This window comes from Eublepharis macularius, chromosome 2 (assembly GCF_028583425.1).
Source record: "Eublepharis macularius isolate TG4126 chromosome 2, MPM_Emac_v1.0, whole genome shotgun sequence".
Taxonomy (NCBI): domain Eukaryota; kingdom Metazoa; phylum Chordata; class Lepidosauria; order Squamata; family Eublepharidae; genus Eublepharis; species Eublepharis macularius.
The window spans coordinates 45243751-45267986 of NC_072791.1; the positions used below are offsets into that span (position 1 = coordinate 45243751).

A 24236-nucleotide genomic window follows, 5' to 3' on the forward strand; every position below is an offset into this window, starting at 1 on the left:
GTCTCCTCCCTCCTCCTCCTCCTCCTCCTCCTGTTGAATCACCTCTGCAATGGTCTGCTTGGAGTGCTGAACACTCCCAGTCTCCCTCATTTAACCCTGTATAACCCTCTCTGATTTTCTACAAATGGTGATAAGCTTGCTAAATTTTTTCAGTAAGAAAATTAGGATCACCTTCTTGTTTCCTAAACTATACTTTCTTACCCAATCTATTAAAGAGTTTGATCCTATGTGAAGTTGGCTTATCACAATTCCCTTTTCCTGTCAAAGAAGACTTGCCAATTAAGAGCAGGACCTCCCCCCACTCCAGTTACTGTACTGCACTCACATAAGAACTAAGCCGTGGCATTTTCCAGACTACCTGCCAAATCAATGCCTAGTCAGGATGTATACATAATACCTGCAGTCTCCAGAGAGGCTACAGCCAGACCACCTAGGCCTGCAATTTAGTCATATCTCCCAGTGTCAAATCAACTAGCATTTACATGAGGAGAAAACTGCCTGCATTGAACATAAAAATACATTAAACCAGTGAAGCTTATACTTTACTTTCTCCCCCATGTTCAAATCTTAACCCCATATTCACCTCAGGAGTCAAGAGCTAATAGTCAGATTCCATGGTATTTAAGAGAAAAATCAGACACAGACTCCATTAACTGAATAAGCAGAATAAAATTTTACCCCTTCATATTTCTTTGCAGATATCAGATGTCAACCTCTTTATTCATAATACCCATCACTGTGTAACAACAAACCCTTCACGTTAAAGGTACTGAAAACAAAAGTTCCGTATCAATCCAGTGTAAAATATAATTTTAAAACTATACAGCATTACAGAGACTGATTGACTCAGGGGGATGACAAGCATCGAAGACAAACATAATAGTGAAGAAGATTCAAAAGGGACAATACTATGATTAGACACATAATTACTCATGAAGTAGACAGGTTATAAACAGTTTTAATGAAATTCTAGAGTTCCTCCTCTCTCCCACCCCAACAGAAAACCATTCTATACTCATAACTGCAGGAAAAGTTAAAAACAGAATACCATCATATTTGAAAGATTCAATCACCAGAAGGTAAGTAAAAATCCCAGAGCCATAGCTTTTGATATTCCTTGTTCATATTTCAAAATGTGAAATTTGACACTGGGTGCAGGAAAAACCAGTAAATGTCTTATCCATAAGACTAGAAACAGATGATTAAAAGCATCTGAGCAATCTCAAGAGCCAAAAGAGAGACTAAGCAGCATCTCTCAGTAGCCTGGAACTGGGATTCACTGAAAATTTTTGTTGGTGGAAGGGATTTCCATTCCATCCATGGAGTCTGAATTCCTCACCTCCTACATAGCCCAAAATGCCCCCTGAAATGTTGCTCTGTGGAACAAGGGATCCCAAGGAATAGTATGGAAGGGGGGGTGGGTTGGAGGTCTGCATCAGGAAGAGGGAAGCAGTGAAAATGTGCATCCTTCCACACATGTGGAAATCCTGTGCAGGATCCCAGCCAGTGGGTGGGATTTCAGTTCCTGAACTGATCCTTCTTCATGACTAGTAGAGGCAGAACTTATGCAGGCATGCTTTTTAGATTATCTTTCAAAAGCAGAATTTGGCCCCAGCTAGTAAGCTGAACATAAATATAGTATACACATTATTTGTGACAGCCATAAGACCATGCAGCATTCTGTACATAGGATGCTGCTCACTCTTGATAAAGAGTCATCTGAAGAACTAGTCATATCACAGTTCCAACTTCATTTCTAAATGTGTATTAATAGAAATAAATTAATACACAATAAATGTGTATTAATAGAAATACACTGCTGTTTTAATGATGTTTTAATGTAGATGAATTTTTATTGTATTTTATTGCATTGTGTTGTTATCTGCCCTGAGCCCGCTCGCGGGGAGAGCGGAATAGAAATTTGAAATAAATTTAAAAAAAAAAAAAAACGTCATCATCCACACCATTTTAGGAAAGGGAAGCAGGCAAGCCAACTTAGAAAGGTGCTGTTTAGTGCCCCCACCCCAACTCTACAGTATATAGTAACCAATAGTGCTGGCAGGTCAATAAGACTGACTACAGGCATTTAGATAACCTATAAAGGTGCTGAAATGAAACCTGCAACCCACTGCCTGAATGCTGGAATTCCTGGCCCTGGTAATCAATCCTTCCTCACCCATCCAGCTTGATAGGATTTATACCCACTTTCCACAAACTGTCATAATAATTTCATATATCTCTACAAGCCACTGTTGCTATTGCTCACTCTTACTTCAGCCCTTCCACACTCCTGCTGCAATTAAAAGCCACTTATGGTCTCAGTCCTTCTGTCACATGCTGCTTTTTCTAGGAAGCGCCTCCTCATTGCCACCTCACAGCCTCAGAGTGCCCAATAAATAGGGTGGCAGCTACTATTTAAAAAAAACAGTTCTAGTCAATACAAGGCAAGCTTCCTTAACTGGAGGAACAACCAATAGACAGCACTGCCCTGAGGACTATAGCTGATGTATGGGGGCATATGGGACAAGAGAGTTTCAGGCTGTGAAGGTTCATAGCCAACATCTTGAACTGGACTCAGAAACAAAGAGCCCGGCAATGTTTTAAAACAGACAAGATGTGTTCCTATCTGCTAGCACCTGACAATAATCAGGCTGCTGCATTTTGAACCACCTGCAGTTTCCAGCTGTCTTCAAGGGCAGCCCAACATACATTGCATTACAATAATTCAGCCATAAAGTTACAAAAGCATGGAGTAGCAAAGCCAAGGAGAGAGCTGGCAAAACAAATACAGCTTATAGAAGACACTCTTGGCTGCCATAACATCTTGTTTCTCAGACAGCAAGGCTAAGTTCATGGCTACCCCCAAGCTCTTAACCTATTCTGTAAATCCAAACTCTGTAAATCCATTCCATCCACCACAAGTGGATCCAGACACTCCAAAACATTAGCCTCATCCTTTCCAACCAGCATAACAATACCCATAGCAATGCCAGAACTATTTAGCACACTATATCCTGCCTCTTCAAAAACCACTCTTCAGCCATCACGCTGCCATATAAACATCCAGTTTTAATGACTCCAATATACTTATAGTGCTGCCAAATTCCACACTTGTGGGATCCATCTCCTGAGCTAAAGTGGTTAATTTTTATTCCCTTGGGCCTGTAGCACTGGACAGTCTTAATGAGCGCTAACCCCTCAGTAAGAGCGAGGTCACTGAAATGAAGTGTTTCTAGACTGTGCAATTCCAAGCTTTGCAGCTTCTATCCTGTTTGCATAGAAGGCTGCAGGAAGCAGTAGGCAGCTGCCAAAAGGAAGGCTGAGGGGCAAGTACTGGAAAGTGGGAGAAGGCATATACTGGTACCAGCCGTTGCTTTCTGGAACCATTCCCAGCTTCCTTGCCAATGATCTCTCCAATCTTTGCCAGCGCATAGTTTTGTATAAAACTTCTGCCAGATGTAAGCTCTACTGCCGCCATGTGGTATAATTATTCCATACATAAATCCAAGAGATATTACAAAGTCAGTGCAACACACTTTACTCCCAAATGCCTGTTTATTAAATATAAATAATCCTAATTTCCAATACTTTTTAAAAAAAGAAATAATCAAATCCACTATGGTCTGCAAGTGCTCAGAGCTATCTTTCCAGCACAACAACTGGTACTTCTCCCATAACAGGGTCCTCATGAATGGTGATGAAATACTCCATTTACAGCTTCCTGAAATATACTAGAGGTTTATCCCAGCCCTACAGCTTGGCAGTAGTGAAGGCCATTCAACAGACACATTTTAAAGAGAGGACTATAAGTATTCTAAGACATCCACTTCTGATGTCTTATAATAAAAAGTGAAAGGAAAATTGTAAGCATCAGGACTGATACCCTGAGCATTGCAGGCATACTGTGTCAAAAATAAACTCTCATTGGGACATATGTAATTTATTCATGTTTCAGAATTTGGGCCAAGTATGTAATATTGTAACAAACTCCAAATGGCATATGCTTTCAGCCTAAAAGAAGCCATGGCGAGGCCTTTATTGAAGAAAATGAGATACTTTATTGAAGAAAATGAGATACTTGATCTCTGAAGAGCTATTTAATAGTGTCTCCAATCCTTGCTGTGAAGAAGATCCCAAAAAGTAGTGCTGGGAAAAGTTAATACCATAATAATGACATTTGATGTATATACCGCCCTTCAGGACAACAATGCCCACTCAGAGCGGTTTACAAAGTGTGTTATTATTATCCCCACAACAAGCACCCTGTGAGGAGGATGGGGCTGAGAGAGCTCCAAGAAGCTGTGACTGACCAAGGTCACTCAGCTGGCTTCGAGCGGAGGAGTGGGGAATCAAACCCAGTTCTCCAGATTAGAGTCCTGCCACACTTAACCACTACACCAAACTGGCTCTCTAGTTCCATCTCCTTTCTTATACAGTTCAACACCTTCATGCAATTGATGGCAAAGGTCATCCAAAGATTCTGAGAGAAGTGTCTTAAATATGGTATGGTAACAATCTCTACTTTCCATCAAATTCCAGGGAGGAGAATGGATACATAGCCTCACTGAGAACAGTAGCGGCAGAGGTAAAATAACCAGAGGAAAGCTGCTGCTTGTATAGAATCAAGGAAGTCCTCCCCAGTATAGCAAGGAAAGGTGGGCAGTCACAGCGGAAAAAAGAGGCAAGTTATGAAAAATCTATTCTGTTGCAAGATTTGTTTTACTCTGCAGACTGGAAACAGCCCATAGCAAGTTTCATTGTCTCCTAACTCTGCCTCCCTCACTTCATCTGTTATTTGTTAATAAACAAGTACATATCCCTAGTGCTCAGATAATAGTTTCACTATTAATGACACAGTATGGAAAGCAAATTCCACATCCTCACACAGCATCACTGGGCAGGAAGAAATATGAAATATACTCAGGGAGCCTACAATAGTTCTTGTTAAAATGACTGTAGTTTCCTTACCAAAACAAACGCCACGGTGAGGGACAAAGGCTTTACAGGCTGTAGCAATAGCCAGCTCGGCAGAAATTATTGTCTTAATTATCAGGTCCTCCACATTTGCCATCAGAGCTAGAAAGAGAAAAGGGGAAAATAAAAAGACAAATGAGCATTTTGAGAAAAGAACTGCTTATTCATATTATTATAGACAACTCATATGAACTTGGATATCAACAGCAGTCACTAAGCACTTAAAATTCCCATCTGACTTTTAAAAGTCTATGTTTCCTCCGAGAAGCTCAAGGCAGCATACATGGTTCTCTCTTCCCCATCTTATCCTTATAACAACCCTGAATTATGCTAGGCTGAGAAACATGAGCATAAAGTTATTCAGTGAGTTTTCATGACTGTGGGAACTGAATGCAGGCCTTCTAGACCTTAGTTCAAAACAATTACACATCACAAGCTCTATTGTCAGAAGGAACGTGAATGCAATATACCATCAATTTGCAGCTAAAGTACAAGAATTAATAATCCCGTATCAAAGAACAACACTAATGAACATTTTCTGTTAATGCTTCCTACAAAGGTTCAGCTCTGAGATAACCAAATGACAGCTCCTGGGGGCTTGATCCATCTCCCCAAGTAATTTTTCTGATCTCTATTGCTCTTAACAAATTTCAACAAAGTTATAGCAAAGTTTGCTCATTGTTTCCCTCACAATCAAGAAACAGTTTTTGCAAGTTTTTTTTGTCTTTGCAAGAAATGTATTTCATGCCTTAATGTTCTCCCTGAATTCAACATATTTGCCTAAATGCCTATGCTACATAAGTGAACAAAAACATTACCATCAAGTGGGTCAGCTTATCCAGCAACACATGCTCCTGACAAGTTTGAAGGCTAGTGGCCATGCAAGGATAAATGGTGTGCCCACTCCTACTCTAGATCAGTCTGTCATTTTCAGGATTTCATGTGTACCCACCTGCTGTGGAAATGCCTATATCCTACACTTGGGAATATGCCAGAATGCCCATGCCTTTGATCTATGCAAGCTACCTGATTATGCCAGTGACACCTTACATTAATGCTACGACAAAAGTTTCACAATTCCAAGGAGATGCCAAGCCGGGGGAGGGGGGGGCAGGAGAATGGCTGAACAGACATCCCAACGAGAATGACATGGTGGGGTCTTTTTTTTTCTGATGGCTTATTTCATCAGAAGAAGGGAGAGAAGTCATCAAAGTAGAGGCTCAGAAGTGCAGAAAATGAAGATTAAACTTAACTTAGTTCAACACTAGTACTATCACAACTAAAATCCAATCATACAAAATACTCCATAGATGCTATATAACACTTAAGAAGCTTTCATTAATATCACCCCCAAACCCACCACTTTGTTGCAAAGGCTGTAGTTCTATTGGTTCATTCGGACATTGTTGGTGGGAATGCCCTCGACTAAAAAATTTTTGGACAGAAATCCTAAAACAAATAAAAGTGATCACAGGATCACAGGCTATACAATTCCATTCGACCCTAAATTGATTTTTTTAGATCAATGGGATCCCATTATGGTTCCTACTATTAGAAAAGACTTAATTCGAAGTTTATTGTCAGCAGCTAAATCATTAATAGCTTCCAATTGGAAATCCCCCAAAATCCCCACAATTGAAAATTGGATGCTGAAAGTATGGGATCACTATATTCAAGAGAAAATCTATGACAGCTTGTATCAATCACAACACTACACAAAATAAACTGTTTTCTTCTCTAAATGGTTCCCTTTTTTTGAATACTTAACATGCAATGATATTCATCCTCCCAAGCACCTTTCCTTTGTATCTTTAAACTAAAAGAATCTGTTGCACTGTAATCTCTAATGTTTTCATCTGCTGTTAGATATTATTATCATGTTACACTATCTCTTATCTTGTAGACTATACTAGCATTAATGTGCGCTGATTCACAATATTGTATTTTATAGCAGCCTTGTATTTGTAATGTAATGTTTATAAAATAAAAATTATATATATATAAAAAAACCCTTAACTTAGTTACTAATATCTGTCAAGAAACATATTTAAGGAACAAATAACAGACTCACCTGTTGTATCTCTCCCTTCCTGTTTCAGATACCTCAGCATTGCACTCATACTCCACTTGTTCCCATAATCCTCCACTTCAGGGTCATCACAACTAAAACCAAGAAAACTTGAGTTCATATGGCAGCCTTAGAAACCTTTGGTGTAAAATTGCCACCAATTTTATGATAGCTTTGGCTGCTTTCATAAGGACACTCAGGACTTAAGAAATCTAAGTACCTGACAAACAAATCCAAGTACCAAACAAATCCAAGTACCTGACATAGTCACCGCTCTTCTTGTTGACACTGTAGTTTGTGAGATGCATGAACTGGTTCTTAATATTCTTTGCTCCTTGATCATATCTCACAGTGGCAAACCTAAAAAAGCAAGAAACAAGACTAAATAAACATCCAGAACAATATAGATCAATTGCTGTATCATTTCTTTCAAGAAGAGTGAAGATGCTCCAACATTACTTCCTGTCTACACCAATACAGCAGATTAGGAACAAATTCTGTCCTGCATGCTTCCTCTTTCCCACCTCTTTCCCTCACCATATACAGAAGTTAACACTCATACTGAACCCATAGTAAAATAAAAGGAGGGGCCACCTCTGCTTTGGAACCTGCCAAGCTTAGCAGATTCACTATCCAGAGGCAAAGTAAAGCAGTGCTCAAACAAATATGAATACTTCTATTCATGTGTTCTCCTCCACATATGGGATGTAAGAAGGAAGAGCATGAACATGAAAACTACTTTCAATGTCACTGTACATAATGGCTCATAAAGGTAAAGGTATGAACAGCCTCAGGGTAGATCTAATAAGTTAACTTAATACTATTTTTCTGAGGAAAATTTTCTTCCTTTGCCACAAGAATTCAACTAGACCTGTATTTCACCATCAAACATGCTAGTCTGCATTCATTCTCTTGAAATCATAGCCCTAGTAATATATGTATAGTTATTTGCACACTTCATTCTTGTATGTCAGTCTTATTTGTTTAAAAAGTCTTCACAAAAAATGCCATACTCCTTCTAAAACAAATACTCTGACATAGACAACATCATATTCATATTAAACTAGCCTTAGGTGTTGGTAAGCTGCAGTACTGCAGTCCAAGCTCTGCTCATGACCTGAGTTCGATCCTGGCAGAAGCCAGGTTCAGGTAGCTGGCTCAAGGTTGACTCAGCCCTCCATCCTTCCGAGATTGGTAAAATGAGTACCCAGTTTCCTGGGGGTAAAGTGTAGATGACTGGGGAAGGCAATGGCAAACCACCCCGTAAAAAGTCTGCCAAGAAAACGTCGCGATGTGACGTCCCCAAATGGGTCAGTAATGGCTCGGTGCTTGCACAAGAACTACCTTTATCTTTAGGTGTTATTATTGACACCTAAGGTGTTAAGATTATTTTAAACTATGGTAGGGAACAGCAACCAGCCTACTGGATAGTAACTCTTATAGACTGTCAATGCAAACAAAAACAGTTTTATAAGCAACATTCAGATCACTATGGAAAATTGATACCTTATCTGCATCTCTCAACCCAGAGGAGCTATTAAGGGGTTTCTTTCAAAACCCTGGCTCTGGAAGCATTACATAAGATACAGTATAAGAAATAATCCATAATACCTTCAATTTCTTCTTGGTTTCACATATAAAAACATTACTCAGCTGGGATTCTAGATTACTTTCCATCTTGGTAAGCTGAAAGCACGATCTGAAACCTGAATCTTCTTAAAGCTTTTCAGAGTGGGTTAAAACATTCACATCCTGCAGTTACATTTGTGGGGCATCACTCTTGATTAATTACTACCATTTTTAAAAAGCAAGAATTCTAAATCCTCTCTGAATCATCTGTAGAATTAACTTTTCTTCTAATTATCCTTATTAGGATATAGCTTCTAAGTTTGCAAGCCTTTCTACAGATAAACCAGGTAACAAGTTTTCTCCTATTTCCACTGTAAGTGCCACCAATAAACCCTCACTTCTTGGCACTGTCTTACAGCTACTTCTCTTTAGATAGCACCAGATACTTGGCATTTATCCAAGAAAAAGTTTCATACATCAAAGTTATTGTGCAGGGAAAGGGTGCTTTACACATGGGTAGCCCAAAAGCAGACTAGAAACAGTTATCTTTCCCTTTATGTATTTAGGGAGCTGGTCCACAAGATTCGCTTCAGCCTTTTCAGTCAATTGAGGATAAAAAAAAATGGGTCCTTCAGAGCACTGAAGTATCATTCTGGTGACAGAACTGCTCCAAGTTAAATATTATAAATAAACTCTTCTCCAGAAGTCTGTCACTCTCAAAACAAAAGAAAGCCTCTCACTCCCATTGCCATATTCCTTCAGTCAGGTCAGTATCATCTTCCACTGCCGTTACAGAGCACTAAAATTCCTCCTACAAACTCAAACTGCTAGCTTCAGTCTTTCTTAAGAAAGATCCACAAGGGGAACTTTGATGCCCTCTCCACAAGCCTGATTCTCTAATCTTTGCAGATCAGTTGTGGCAGTTGGCTTCATATTCGCCTAATTGATGGCCTGCTAGCAGTGCAAAATGCTACAATTCAGAACCGATACACTTATTACAAAAATGGGGAAAGGAGGTGGGTCAAGAGACCAACTGCTATTCGGGAATGCCAGGCAGGGGTTACTGAGAGGGGGGACTGGGCTGCTGTAACAGGCTCTGGCCACAGCACAGTCTATGAGGTAATGTGAATTCCTTGGCTCACAGTAAGTACCTGAATTCTTTGGAAACCACAGGAATCCAGCAGAGAAAAGGTAAATATCTCCACGGAGCCAGTGCTAATTAGCAAGCAGGACTATCAGAGGAGGGGGCACCAGGGGACTCATGGAACAGGAAGGCAGCACACTGTCAGACATTACGAGGCTCCCATGCCTGTTCCTTCATTTTGGAACTCACATAGTTCTACAGCCGCATTCATTTCCAACCCCCCTCTCCTTCTCGGGCCCCTCAGAAGTACATTTGGTTTTCTGTTCAATCCATTGTGCCTTCACAAAACAACTCTTTATTTTTCCCTGGTTCAGCTCTAGTCTAACTACCAACAAGTGCTCAGAAGAGGTTAAGATCAAAATTACATCTCTTTAAAACTTGATTTTTTTCTCTTTTGAGTTCCAAACAAAGAAAAAAAAATAATTGGGGTGGGGGTGACCCACATCCCTGTCCAGGACTGCCCCCTGCTGGCAAATTATACTTGTCTAACTTTTTACATAAACCATGTTATTTTTTATTTATTTTTATTTCTTAACATTTACACACACTGCAAAACCAGCAAGAATGAGGGACGCTGGCTTGTAAGAAAGACAAAGGAAGGCAGGGAAGAATGATACACTCACTTTGCAAGAATATTTTAGAGGGGGGAATTACACCCACATCTCTTGTTTTACGCTGACCATATGTAATTGACTGTTCTAAAATAAGCTACGAAAGTACTGAGATGGCTCCCTGTTTTGTCAAGTTTACAGTTGCTTTTATCAATATCAACTTCCAGTGCCAATGCATTTTAGCAAGTCAGACAATAACCTCCAACAATTCAGAAAGCCCTACAGGACATCTGTGACCTGGGGAAGCAAAGAGGGAAGGAAAATTAGCTGCTCTGGCTCCTAGCTGCAGGCAACAGAAGAGGCAGTGAGGCAGAGAAGGAGACAAGTAGTGGTACAGGTTGCTAACCCCTACCTCCAAAAGTCATTACTTAAGGCAGTACAGTTGCAGAGCTGACCCTGAGGGCCAGAATAGTTAGTTGCAATACACCAAGGCAAAGAATATAAGAAACAACCCCAAACCCAGCCAATCCTAGCTGATCAATGGATCGTCCTTGCTCCAGTCAACCTAAATACTAAGGACAAGTTGCAACTTGAAGTTAAATTCTAAATATAGGAGTAACACTGTACTTTTGTTCAATGTTACTCTCATCATGTATAGTGTTGCTTTTTCAACTCCAGTGAGTTGTTCAATACTGCTTCAACTTCTGAATGCTTCTACTGCAGCAAAAAGCCATAAAAAGTTCTCTCTCTCTTAAGCGTTCAAATGGAAAACAGTGCTCTGTGAAGTACACAGAGAGGTCTCTTGGCAGATACCAAAGTGTAAAGGGACAAAAAAGTTGAAAACTGGTGGCGCCAGGATCTTGAAAGCTTTCCCTTGTGCCTACGCACACAAATCCAGGAAGACAAAAACCATTAGCATGCTACGAATGCCTCAAAGCCTACTACTGCCACCTGAAGGCTACAAGTAAGAAGAGATATATCACCCACTTAGTGAAATAGATTTGTTATCTTCCCCATAATTATAGAGGTTTGAATTCTGACTGGTGGCTAAACACTGTGAAGTTCAGAATCATCAGCTGCACACAAACCTTCTGGACCACAGAACAGTAGAAGCACAACAAAGTCTGGAGATTCACAAAAAGAGAGTGAATTTTAACACATATTCACCAGCTTCCATGCTCCAACTCCAAAAGCTCTGCAGAACTTTATGAAAAGTACCAAGTGTCTTCACTAGCTTAGAGTCACAGCTTGGATATTATGTAGCACAAGCAGAGCTATACTGAAGTTCCTCCCCTTCCCCAGCAGTCTATGACCCCAAAATTGTGCCCCCGTGGGTCAGCTGACCCCCTCCCAGGAAAGCCATATCAAAATGGAAGGCTGCAGTACAAGGTAGGAGTTCAGCAAAAATTGCCCTCCTCTTCCACAAGTGGAAATCATTCGTACAAAAGGAAAGGGAGGTTAGGATCCAAGCCACAGTCATGACAGAAAAAGTCACACTCAACAGGGCTGTGGCACAAGATACATCATGAAACATAAAGGTGCTACTTACCTGGCCAAACCTTCCTCATAGAGGTAAACAATAAGGGGGTCATAAGATGTCACCAGAACATACAGCCGCACATCAAATTTGAAGTCTGGGGAAGGGAAGCAACAGTGATCAATATCCACAAATTTTCAGGAGTTCTTTCTAAATTTAGGGAATGCATATTATTGAATAAGTATTACTTAACAGTGATATTCCCCATGTGAAGATGACACAGTTCTCATGTATATACCCCATTAAGTTGCAATAGAAACAAACAGAACTGCTCTCTTATAGTTCAAGAGCACACCCCAAACCCTCAAGGTTCTAGTATCTCCTAAACAAACAGCAAACTCTCAAACTCACCATCTATGAGCAGGGGGTTGTTAATGTAACGGGAGACCAGGATGTTTTCTTCCAGAGAAATTTGATTTGGCTACAGGAGACAGAAAGCACATTCAAATTAGGAACTAAGGGCCTAAATGTGGAATACTCATTTATTATTTCACCAGTCCCTGCTAGAAATAATTTCTTCATTTGGCTGCAGCATGCCAATGAATACTTCCAAGGTCTTCTTGATTAATCAGATCTTCTGATGAAAAGGTAGTATCTTAATTATTCAAATAAGTGTTCAATGCAAATATTTTAAAGTACTTGGAAAACTCAGGGTATGAGTAACAGGACTTGAAAAGGACACAGGAGGGACCAGATACAGCCCAGCAACTGATCACTATGATTGAAGCTTGCACATGATTTTGAATGGTACAGAGTTTATTCATCAGGCAATCAGTTTAATTTCTGGCAGAGGGAAGAAGAACTATGCACCACAAGCAACAGCTAAACTGAAAAAAGCCGAGCAAACATATACTAGGCTTTTTTTTTTTTTGAAAAAATTTTTATTGGGTTAGGATCAAATGTTTACACATTACAGTCAATGTTCCCATTTCCCAATTTCTAACCCCCTCCCTTTCCCCCCCCATTTTGTTGACTTCCAACAGTTTTCCAACCCTTTATCCCTTTTCCCTTACTCTTTATATATTCCTCTATCTAACAAATATATATTCTCCCTTTATTCTAAGCAATACTTCTTTAACTATTTTTAATACTCTGTACCCTGACTATGAGTCCCTTTTTCCATAATGGATAAACAATTTATCCCATTTTTCATTATTTCACTTTCAAATATTTCTATATATCATAAACTATGTAAACCATACATTCATATAAATCAGCCAGTTTAACTTATACTCTATATGTTATTCATTCTATCTTCTTCTTTCTATTTTAGTTATATTTGTTTACATTAGTATTTCTATTCCCCTTCAGTCATAAGTCTATATATGATATCAATCAATTTGACTCATATACAACTTCAAATAAACATATTCAGTTTGGTACACTGTGCGGAATCAAAAAGAAAATATTATTAGTTAATCAATCCTTATAATTAACCCTTATGCATATACTAGGCTTTTTGTTAGCTTTTCAGAACACCAAGAACTAGTGTAAAATTGGGAAATCAAACCATGTCTGTTAACCACTCTTTCTGTAGGTTATCAACAGCCACATTTACTAGGGCTGCTGTTCTCCTTAATACACAAACTCTCCCCACAAATATCAGAAGGTCAAAGCTCAAGACCTGCACACACAAGACAATATCTACGGTGATCATTTTACTTCCATCTTCCGGAAATACCAGCACTTCGGGGGTGGGGTGGGGTGTAATTTATGACAACCCCAAACCACCATGTTTCCTCCTATATCAACATTAGATGCTGAACTAAGAAGATCCTCCTTCCTCCCAAGTATTTAAGTATTAAATTATATTTCCATCAACAATGCAGAAGGAAAACTAAAACCCACATTTTAACTAAAGGGATAATAGTAATGGCTCTTCACTAAAAACCACAACTGCAATCCTAGGCACCTCTACTTTGGAGTAAGTCCTAAAGAACACAGCAGGCCTTCCCACCAATACTGTATCACACCAACAGCAGGGGAAAGGGGCCTCTTTAAATAACACTATTTCCAACTGCATTCTAGCTAGACTGCCAATCTGAGCCCCCCTTTTCAAAGCTTCAAGCTATCAGAGCAGAAGAAATGGAACTGCATGACAACTGTGACACCAATCACATTTCATCGCATGTAAAAGCAGCTCCTATAAAGACATTCAAGTGAACTCTCCACAAGAATAGTTCACAAATTGCTAATGATTAAATTCGAGGGCTGCAGCATTCAGAAAGTTTTATTCTTCACTATCCTTTAGGTCCATCTTTACAAGCTTCTAACTCAATTACAAAATGCCATCAATAAAGCATTTTGGAGAGTATCTAGCAGAGACTATTATCCCAAGAATTTAAATTCGAACCACTTACATTAGTTATAGTCAAGTGGGAGATTTTTGTTTACCAAATATGAGACACAATCATCATCCCTTAGTATCTGTAACAGCACACAACGAGGTACCATAGAGTGGTCCCTGGGGGGAGTAAATTTGAGAGCTTTGGGGGGTTAACAATACTGGAAGAGTCAAATATGAAGGAAACAGGTTTACAGTGCCTTTTTCAGGTTCTGACCCTTTGTTCACACATGTCTTTCCTTGAGGCAAAGAGCAAGGCCTTGTGTGGCTCTGGAAAGAGTTGCTTCATACAGCTGGCTAACAGCTCCAAGATTCCATGGGAAAAGAGCCAGGCTGAGAACAGATGAGATGTGCTGGCCCTTTCAACATGGAGGGAAGATAGCAGGGAAAAAGAAATGACTCATTGTCCAGTTTTATAGAATGCCAGGAATACTTGTCCTATTAGCATTAACACACATAGAAAACCATTTTCCATTTTATGGCTCCAGACAGACTCATTGCATAACTGGTTACAGGCAAGGCACCTAAAACAGTCAACAGTAAGTCAACACATCCTCCCACTTACCTAATGTTGTCCTATCACAATGAGCATACAACTTTCATCATATTCCATCCCTGACAGTGTAGAGATGCATAGTAAAATTCTCCTCACCATGCATGATGTTACTGCAAACGACCAGCTCACCATCTGATTGTTTTCACCAGAGCCTATTACCATCTTGCAAATAATTACCTCAATTTGTCTTATATTCCCTAAGTATTTCTACCATAAATCTTAAGACACTTGCCGGAAGGGTTTTTGGTTATCAAGGAGTTTCAGAAACTCAATGACAGCAGCTTAGAATGTATAGAGATCATGCTTCCTATTACAGGGCAGCAAGTCACCTGACAGAGTTGCTCCTATTGCTTTTCCCAAAGGCCCAAGCTAGCTCCTATTCTACCGGATTCTTTGCTGAAGAGATATTCCTACAGAATCCAAGAGAAAAGATTTCCACCCCTGATTCTACAGCAGACACTAAATTCTCAGCTTACAGTACCACATTTTGGACTGTGATGTGACTAACCACCAGACATATTGCACATAGGTAATGAGAGCCAAGATGGAAGGGTCTGTTCCACTTTCTGCATCAAGTCTCTCTCCCTGCTCTTCACTTAGGTCAGAACAGCAACAACTAACTATTAAATCAATTGGTTGATAACATTATCTCATGAAAGTCACACACAGTGAGAAAGTGTTGTGAATTCAGCACCACACTCTTCTCTGCTGCTAACTGAACACCTTTGTGCAGGGAAAAATGTTATTATGAACATGATAGAAGATGCCAGGGAGTTTGTGCTTGGTAGACTTTCAAATACTTACACTGTTTATCAAATAGACACCTCGCCCCCTAGAAGATGCCACAGGCTTCACTATCCAAGGTCCCCTGTCCTTTGCGTAGGAATCTAGTTGAGAAAAAAAATATAAACAAACATGATGATGATGATGATAACAAATGTTTCACCAAGGTTATCAGGCTACTAACACACTGGGTCTTTCGGCAATGTCTGAAGGGAAGTTTTTGACATGTATCTTCTTTCACTCAATCTGTATAAACTGTTCAGAATCCTTCTTTTTAATCCTCAGATGCTGGTCACAGACAGCAAAAACAGCTATTTTAATGAGATATTGAATTCCTTGTCGCCCTCTTAATAGTAATAATAACAACAACATTCGATTTACATACCAGCTTTCAGGATGACTTAACACCCACTCAGAGCAGTTTACAAAGTATGCCATTATTATCCACACAACAAAACACCCTGTGAGGTGGGTGGGGCTGAGAGAGCTAGAAGCTGTGACTGACCCAAGATCACTAAGCTGGCATCAAGTGGAGGAGTGAGGAATCAAACCCGGTTCTCCAGATTAGAGTCCTGCGCTCTTAACCACTACACCAAACTGGCTCTCTCTTGGATGTTCCCTTTCTCACTGTTACACAACCAAGAGTCTCCAAGTTGGACCCTATAAACGAGTTCCAAGTACATTAGCCTCTACTAACAATCATGCTTCTTCTGCTGCTAAAACTTCTTTTTGCACACAATCAACGGTTTTCAATGGGCTATTGCACAAACCAGTTTCAATAGAAAAGGAAGTATACTCTGCAAAAGAGACTATCTACAGCACACAGAACTCATTCACAGGATCCCAGCTTAGCATGTTTGTAGACTGTATGACAGTATGGTACACATTTCTATTTTCCAGATTTTCCCAATACATAATTCAGCTCTCAATGATAAAGTAAATCACAGGTGATTCCAGATAGTTTAAGAAATCTCTTCCCAAGGGTTTTTTTCTAGTGTCCTTTCCTTGAAACATCGCAAACAATACTCACTTGGGGGCAAGAGTTGGAACACAAAATCAGGAACGACAGACCCATACTTAATCTGCAACAGACCTGATCACACAAAATCACTTACTACAGAATTCCTGGTACTCAGCTGGGAGGATGAAGGTCTGAGGCAGGACATGGAATGTCTTGAATCCATAGGCTTGCTGCATTCGATTGATGTTCTTGTACAATCTATCCTTTCGAGTTAATTCATAGGACCTGAAACCATATTTATATATATAGTTTTCTAATTCCATGTCTTTGTGTGAGTTTTCAAGAATCCATCATTACTTTAATGTTCATAGGTTGTATAAACATGAGCATTTTGGGCTTGTACAGGCTCAACAACCCAATCTAGCCGGCTTGTTATTTTGCTGTTCTCACTCTAAGTTTACACACAGTTTTGTTTGCTATAGTAGTTACTCATTGATTACCCACTTCTATTCAGGGCACCCTAAAGGATTATTATTTATCTGCCAAGCCTGAATAGCATGGGCATGTAGAGAGGGTACTTGGTGGCTCCTCAGCTTTGGAATGCCATTCTCCTAAAGGTTCAAAGTCTGAGTAATTAAGGACATTCCTTTGCACAAGCATTTAAGCAGTAATTCAGCAATGAGTGATGCATCTATTTCCTCCAGCAATGTTGTTACTCAGCCTGGTAAAAGGTAAAGGCAGTCCCCTGTGCAAGCACCGAGTCATTACTGACCCATGGGGGGGGACGTCGCATCACAACGTTTTCTTGGCAGACTTTTGTTACGGGGTGGTTTGCCATTGCCCTCCCCAGTCATCTACACTTTACCCCCAGGAAACTGGGTACTCATTTTACCAACCTCGGAAGGATGGAAGGCTGAGTCAACCTTGAGCTGGCTACCTGAACCCAGCTTCTGCCAGGATCGAACTCAGGTCATGAGCAGAGCTTGGGCTGCAGTACTGCAGCTTACCACTCTGCATCATGGGGTTCCTGTTACTCAGCCTTGGGAAATGGCCAATAATAAATAACAAACTTCATTTGCCCCAGGCAAGCTGTAGCATAAATACAGTCATGACCAAAATCTAACTTAACGGAATCTGCAAGACATACCAACTTCTCAACCTTTCACATACAATCTCTTCTCACCTAGGAAAGTGGTTGACTTTTTGAATATCTGTAAGGGTTCGTAAAATGTAGGGCTTCAAGTGGGATCCTGTCCACATTAGGTTATACTCATTACTGCTAGGGTGCACCTGAGGAAAAGACAAATTCAGAATTATGAAAAACTGAGACCTTTATGCCTTTCTGTGGAAATCTAGGCAAATTCTCAGACTGAGAGATTTCTTTCCCACCTACAGTCTTCAAAAGTTTCAGGATCAAAGGTCCTTTTCACAAAAGCAATTCCTATAGCCAATTATCAATCCACCTTCAGGAGCACTTAAGAGCTGCACCCAAGCTGTAGGTTTCAAGGACTGAAAAGCTGGATGATGCACAGGAAAATGTCCCCCAGATTATATAGCTCATTTTATTAGCTCCTGTAATAAGGTTGCTCAAGTGGATATGAGATCACAGCTGACATCTTCAGGACCAAGTTCCTGGAAATAGATCTCTATCATAGAGTCTCTCACTCTTTCTGTTGGTCCACTGACTCCCACCAAGCCTGATGATAAAGTAGGTGCTGGTACAGTATAAGGACTAAGAGAATGAATTGTGATCTAGAGATTACCAGTTCAAATCTTGATCCAACTCATTAGATGGCTTTAGGCAAACCCTCTTTTCCAACCTGTATTCTGCATATGCAGTACAGGATAGTAACACTGGCTGTCCTTATAAGGATATTGTAAGGATTTTCACAGACACATATATGAAGTGCTCTGAAAAGTGCAGGTGCTACAATACAGTTGCTAATTATCATCATCTTTTGGACAGACTCCATCCAAAGAATTTATTTGGACACAGATTCCACCCAAAGAATTTATATCAGGCATTCTTAAAACTACATACCCACCCAATTAAGTGAAAAAGAAAGCAGATACACAAAACCAAGAACCAAATTAGTGACCAAAGAGAGCGTATTATCACTTTCAGCTTACAGCTAAAACCACAAATTATAAATGATATGTGCTGTATCTTAGTTATATCTTTCCTCCCATAGAGGGTGACAGATATCACAACTAGCCCAGCCCCCAATCTATAACAGGTACTCAGCAACAACAACAGAGAAGTGAACACACACTAGTATCAGGGGTATTTGATGAAAAGTCAAATTGCACTTCTTACAGAAAGCTAAAGCTTAAAGACATCCTAAACTCTGATCTATGGCTGTCTCTCATCTCTAAAAGCAGTGCAAAAGGTACTTGGATACTCAAATTCTTTTTCTACTGAAGAAATCAGATGTACACACCTCACGAAATCCATGAGCTGTGAGAAGGCTGCGGACCAAGCGACTGTCTGTTCGCACAATCTTGTAAGACAAACGATAGCGTTCTGTGAAAAGCACAACAAAAGTTAGTCACAGCACATTCCTACTGCATTAGCTCCAAAAGGAAAGATACTACCACATCACTCACTTATTCCATAAGTAATGTAGGGCAGGGCAGAGCTATGGCAAAACCTCCACACAACAAGAGTGAAAACACACAGCAATATGAAGTTAAATTTCACAACTTTTTATAATCTTGGTATTTACGTTCAGTTCAATTACTCTGAAGGCAAAGAAGGGAATAGTTAAGAGCCTAGGGGTTATACTGGATCCAGTGCTACTACTAGAAAAACAAATTAAGGCAGCTGCAAAAAATGCTTACTACAACCTCACTCTAGCCTGGAAGATGGCTTCTTACCTCGACAGGGTCAACCTAGCTACCTCGATCCATGCTATGGTAATATCAAAACTTGACTATTGTAATGCATTATACATTGGTCTCCCATCTAAGTTAACTAGGAGGCTCCAATTGGTGCAAAATGTTGCAGCTCGACTGTTAGCAGGAGCGAGCAGGAGCATGAACATCACTCCCATCCTACAGTCACTCCATTGGCTACCTGTCAGTTACCGTGCTCAATTCAAGATATTGGTTATTACATGCAAAGCTCTTCAGAGCCTTGGCCCGGCATACATACAGGACTGCCTCCCTCCCTATGTCCCTCCACGGCAGCTTCATTCATCCGAACAGGGTCTCTTGCAGGTGCAAGCCTGCACATAGGTGAAATCAACAGCAGCCTGTACATGGGCTTTCTCTGTGGTGGCCCCTACTCTGTGGAACAGCCTGCCTGAGGAGGTCAGGAGAGCCCCCACTCTCCTGGTTTTCCTCAAACAATGCAAAACTGAATTATTCAAAAAGGCTTTTTACTCAGATAGGAGGGTGGTATTGTAGGGAGGGGGTCTCAGATGATTCACTAATGATTTAGGACCATAGACTTCACCACTATGTTGCCTTACATATTATCTGTTCCTTTAAACATGTGCTCCTATATACTACCTGCGCTTCATCCTGTCTAATGTCAGTCCTATAATTGACTATGTTCTGTTTCAGCAATTCTTCAACTCCATATTGGATCCTTGCTAATGCTATGTCTTTGTAAACTTGTATTTATTTACCCAATAACACTGTTATTGGAAATGTACTTGACACTGTATGAAAATGCCTGCCCTTGTCCTTGCTACTGATTGTACTAATCTCACACTATGTAATCCACCTAGTCTCAGTAAGAAAGGCGGACTGTAAATGACATTGAATAAATAAATACATTTGTATATTACTTCAGATATTTGACTACCAGGTACACTCCCATACTTGAAATACCTGTATTTCTTTTGAAAGTTTTTGGTCATGTATTTAGTACAACAATAATTTGAAGTACAATACATATTTCTAGCATAAGAAGCAAAGATCATTAATATCTTGCAGTCCACTGATTCAAGGACTTTCTCAAAAACTTTGTCCTCTCTTCTGTCACTTCTGTTTACTCATTAGATTCCAGCTTCTGAATTCTATTTATTCATGTCCTTTAACTCTTGACTCTTTTGACCCCGATTTCCAAATGCACCATTCATTTATCTCCAGCTCTGATTTACTTCATTAATTATCTCCATCCATGCTCGCATGTTGCTGAAATGCCTCGAGAACTTTGTCACCTCCTTCTAATTTGCCATCTGACTATGCAACACCACAACACCTCCCTTAACCCACACCAATTCTAGGAATCATCATCTCTTCTCCATCTCTGATACTCTAAGAATTTGCACCACCAACCTTCCCACTATTTGTTCTCCACTCAACAGTTTGCCTCTTTTTTCAGTAATACACTTAAAACTATCAACCCCTCTCCCCAACACCATCATTTCCCTCTTCTTTCAGCTCTTCCTAGGCTTCCTTTAATTCTTTCCTCTTTGTTATCATGCTTGACAAATTGACTTGCCAGTCAATTTCTACCAAAGCTTTTATATGCCCTTCCCAATTTTTGGCTGCCATCTCTCTTGTCAATCTGTCTCCTCAATACTACACCTATCACCCTCTCTAGCAACTTCCATTTTAAGTTAAATATGTCACTGTTTCTACCATTCTCTAAGAGACATCCCTTGACCCATCCTCCCTCTTCAAAGGTTACCTAGTTTCCTTTCTATGCTTTCAAACGCCTAAAGTATGCTACCTACAACACTGTATATAATTTAGCGTCTATCATCTTCAGACCACAGAAACTACCTCCACCAAAATGGATTTCTCCTTACTGCCAAATCCAAGTTTCAAACTGCCTTTATTTCTCCCAGCAGCCTTTTATACATTTGTTAACTGTCTACTGTTTGATTGCCTTTGGACTGTCATTTTCTATCACTGTTCCTTATCTTGTTCTCTTTCTATCTCCCTAAACGCTCAATGTTTCCAAAGGCATAAATTTTTGCACTGATTTTCCATTGACTTCAGGGGTTCCTCAGGGACTGATCCTCAATGTTCTTCTTTCACTTCTACTCAGTGAGTATGGGTGAGATCATGAAACTCTACTACTTTCAGTATAATCTACACTCTGATGACACCCACCTCTATCTCCCTGTCCTTAAAATTTTCACCTCTATCCAATCCCACATCCCCAACTGCCCATCTGATATCTCTGCTTCTCTGCTTGGATGTCTCATCACCATCTTAAACATGTCCAAGAATGAATTTCTCATTTTCCTTCCTAAAACTTTCTCTCCCCATATCCACTGACAGTGTCAGTATTCACTCAGCAGAACAGGACTCTCTTCTCTTTGGTTCCATATGTACAATCTATCACTAGATCATGCAGATTTGCCCTCTAAAGAGTACAGCACTTCCCCTCTGTCCCCTCATTGAAATTTTGGTTCTCACCTTGAATATGATTACCTTATCCTCTCTGTCCTGCTATTGTAATACCTTAAGCCTTTCACCTCTACCCAACACTATACAGCCGGAATTATTCATGTGTTTCATTGCATCCCCGATGCCATTCATCCTCTGCCTTCCTGTCCTTATATCTCAATGCACCTCAGACTATGACCAACACTCCTCCTTGCCACCTCTCTTACTTCCTTCAAATAACTTTTCAGAATCTTCTTCTTCTACAGAAATGAAACCTAAGCATGCATTACTGGAATGAGTGAATATTCTTCCCCTGTTTAGCCCTACCTCTATCTTCTTTATATCAAATTTTAGATTGTTAAGCATCTTGTGTTATTTATTTTCTTGCACTCTCTAAAGGACTATTCATATTGATAATGCTACATCTTACAATTCTTACAAGAGTCTACAAGCTTCTGTAGCTTCCAGTTAAAATTAAGCACTTTAAGACTCAGTTGAGTTCAGCAGATGACAGTAAGCACATGCTTAATTCAACCCCATTAAAATCAAAACCAGAAACTGACATCTATCCAATTTATCCATGAACTTTGACGTTGATCTTTTCTGCTCTCCCTAACCACTGCAGCCCACTAGATCTCCTGAAATTTTGTTCCTGGCTCAACAGATGCTCAGGAACAGCACAGAGGGCAAAGCACAGGCACTCACTACAAAGAGGAACAGATGCCCCTTTTTAAATGCCCTTAAATCTTTAGAATTGCACAGCTGAATACATACCATTGACTCAAGTTTGATACTTGGATAGCCTCTCTATTTTTCATATGGCAAAAAAGAGATCAATTTTCCAGACAATTGTTCCCTTTTAGCTGTTACTCTTTGTACATTCTTTGTGAGATAGTTGCACAGAAATGCTGCACTTACCTCCAATCAAGCGGATGTAGCTGTCCTTTGTTAGGATAGCTTCTGCATGAAACACTAGAATTGGGATCCTTCTGTAGCCGCCTGTCCATATGATGCATGGGTGATCCCTGGGGCAACAAGACTCATGTATGTATATATACACTAGAAATGCTAATTATGAAGGAAGCCTGCTTAATTTAAGTACCTATTCCATGCAGCCATTGCCCCATGAGGGCTAAAAACTCAACAGGAAATAAAGAATATGGATTTCAGGATTCAGAAACTCAAAATACCAGTTCACATTGTGCAATGAAAATCTAAAGCTCTAGTGAAGAGGATGGCCGAAGTATACAAGTGTAACCCCATCTTGCCACAGTTCAGCCATCAGTACAGATTAGATATTTTTATGCATATTTAGTGAAATAGTTCAGCCAACTGGATGAATACAAGTCTTATTATTCTATTGCACAGCACCTGTTTAAACATTTAGAACAAAATCATTGAAAGTTCTTGTCAGGGAAAGATAGGGGGAGATGGTATCTTATCTCTTTTGGTATTAGGCTGGGCAGCAACAGTGCCCTGCACGACAGCATTTGTTGGTTGTTTCGACCTCCCCTCTCCCCAAGAGCAAAATTTCAAGACGAATTTCAGGTAGCTGGGGGGGGGGGCGGGAGAGATGGACAAAGAAAGTCACACTCTGTTGGCAGAAGTCCTTGCACTTATGGCAAAGCTTAACTAAATCCAACTTTTCTTTAACAAGGATCCTACAATTCTCTTCCTCTAAGCCTTCAACTGAAAAAGACTTCCAGCAATGAAGAATGCTTTTTCTAATGGAGAAAACTTGGTGTTAGGAAGTCATAAGAGCCAATCCACTGTATACAATTAGATTCATAGCACTTATACACAGGACAGAAGATAACTCTTCAACTGAATTAAACTTTCAAGACAAAAATATTTGTTTCTTCAAAGAAACATGTACCTGCACTGATAAGTGGAGAAAAAAAGGGGTGGCAGTTCTATACTTATAAGCACTAGAATATATTTCTGGGCATCACAAAATTGACAGCTGATTGCTGCAAAGGATTCATCATAAGAATTAGTTTCTTCCTGCTTAAGAGACTTCCACCTCTCATATCTAGAAGATATGGTGGCAAGAAATTCAAAAGAATTCTTAAATAGGTAGCAAATAAACCTGAATGAGTACCCAACTTTCAATAATATCAGTAATATAACAAAATGCACTTTTCCACACCTAACACTAAATATTCAGACTAAAACCATTGCATAACATAATATGCCCGCCAATTATACCTTAAGAACAATACAAATTCATGGAAACTATTACATGCAACATACAAATTAAAAGCAGCAAAACTTTCTTCACTGCTGAACATGCTATTGCAATCCTATAAAAAAAATACATTATTTGGCTTTGTGTGAATTCTCCCTCCATGAAAACACCATTGGTCTTTCACAGTGTCAGTAGTCACACATCGCAGGTAA

General features: G+C 39.8%; 1 protein-coding gene across 8 annotated transcripts in view; it reads right to left on the bottom strand.

Annotated features, from left to right (window-relative positions):
• The window catches only part of TTLL5 (tubulin tyrosine ligase like 5), a 198074-nt gene that overhangs the window by 168848 nt on the left and 4990 nt on the right, over positions 1-24236 (bottom strand). For all 8 annotated transcript variants that reach the window (XM_054970990.1, XM_054970992.1, XM_054970995.1 and 5 more), the window contains exons 3-12: positions 22755-22861; positions 18929-19011; positions 17671-17777; positions 16642-16772; positions 15548-15630; positions 12195-12264; positions 11856-11940; positions 7301-7402; positions 7046-7137; positions 4969-5076 (exon numbers count right to left, since the gene is read on the bottom strand). In XM_054970990.1, coding sequence (XP_054826965.1) covers positions 4969-5076; positions 7046-7137; positions 7301-7402; positions 11856-11940; positions 12195-12264; positions 15548-15630; positions 16642-16772; positions 17671-17777; positions 18929-19011; positions 22755-22861 — 968 coding nt within the window. The remainder of the gene's footprint in view (positions 1-4968; positions 5077-7045; positions 7138-7300; positions 7403-11855; positions 11941-12194; positions 12265-15547; positions 15631-16641; positions 16773-17670; positions 17778-18928; positions 19012-22754; positions 22862-24236) is intronic.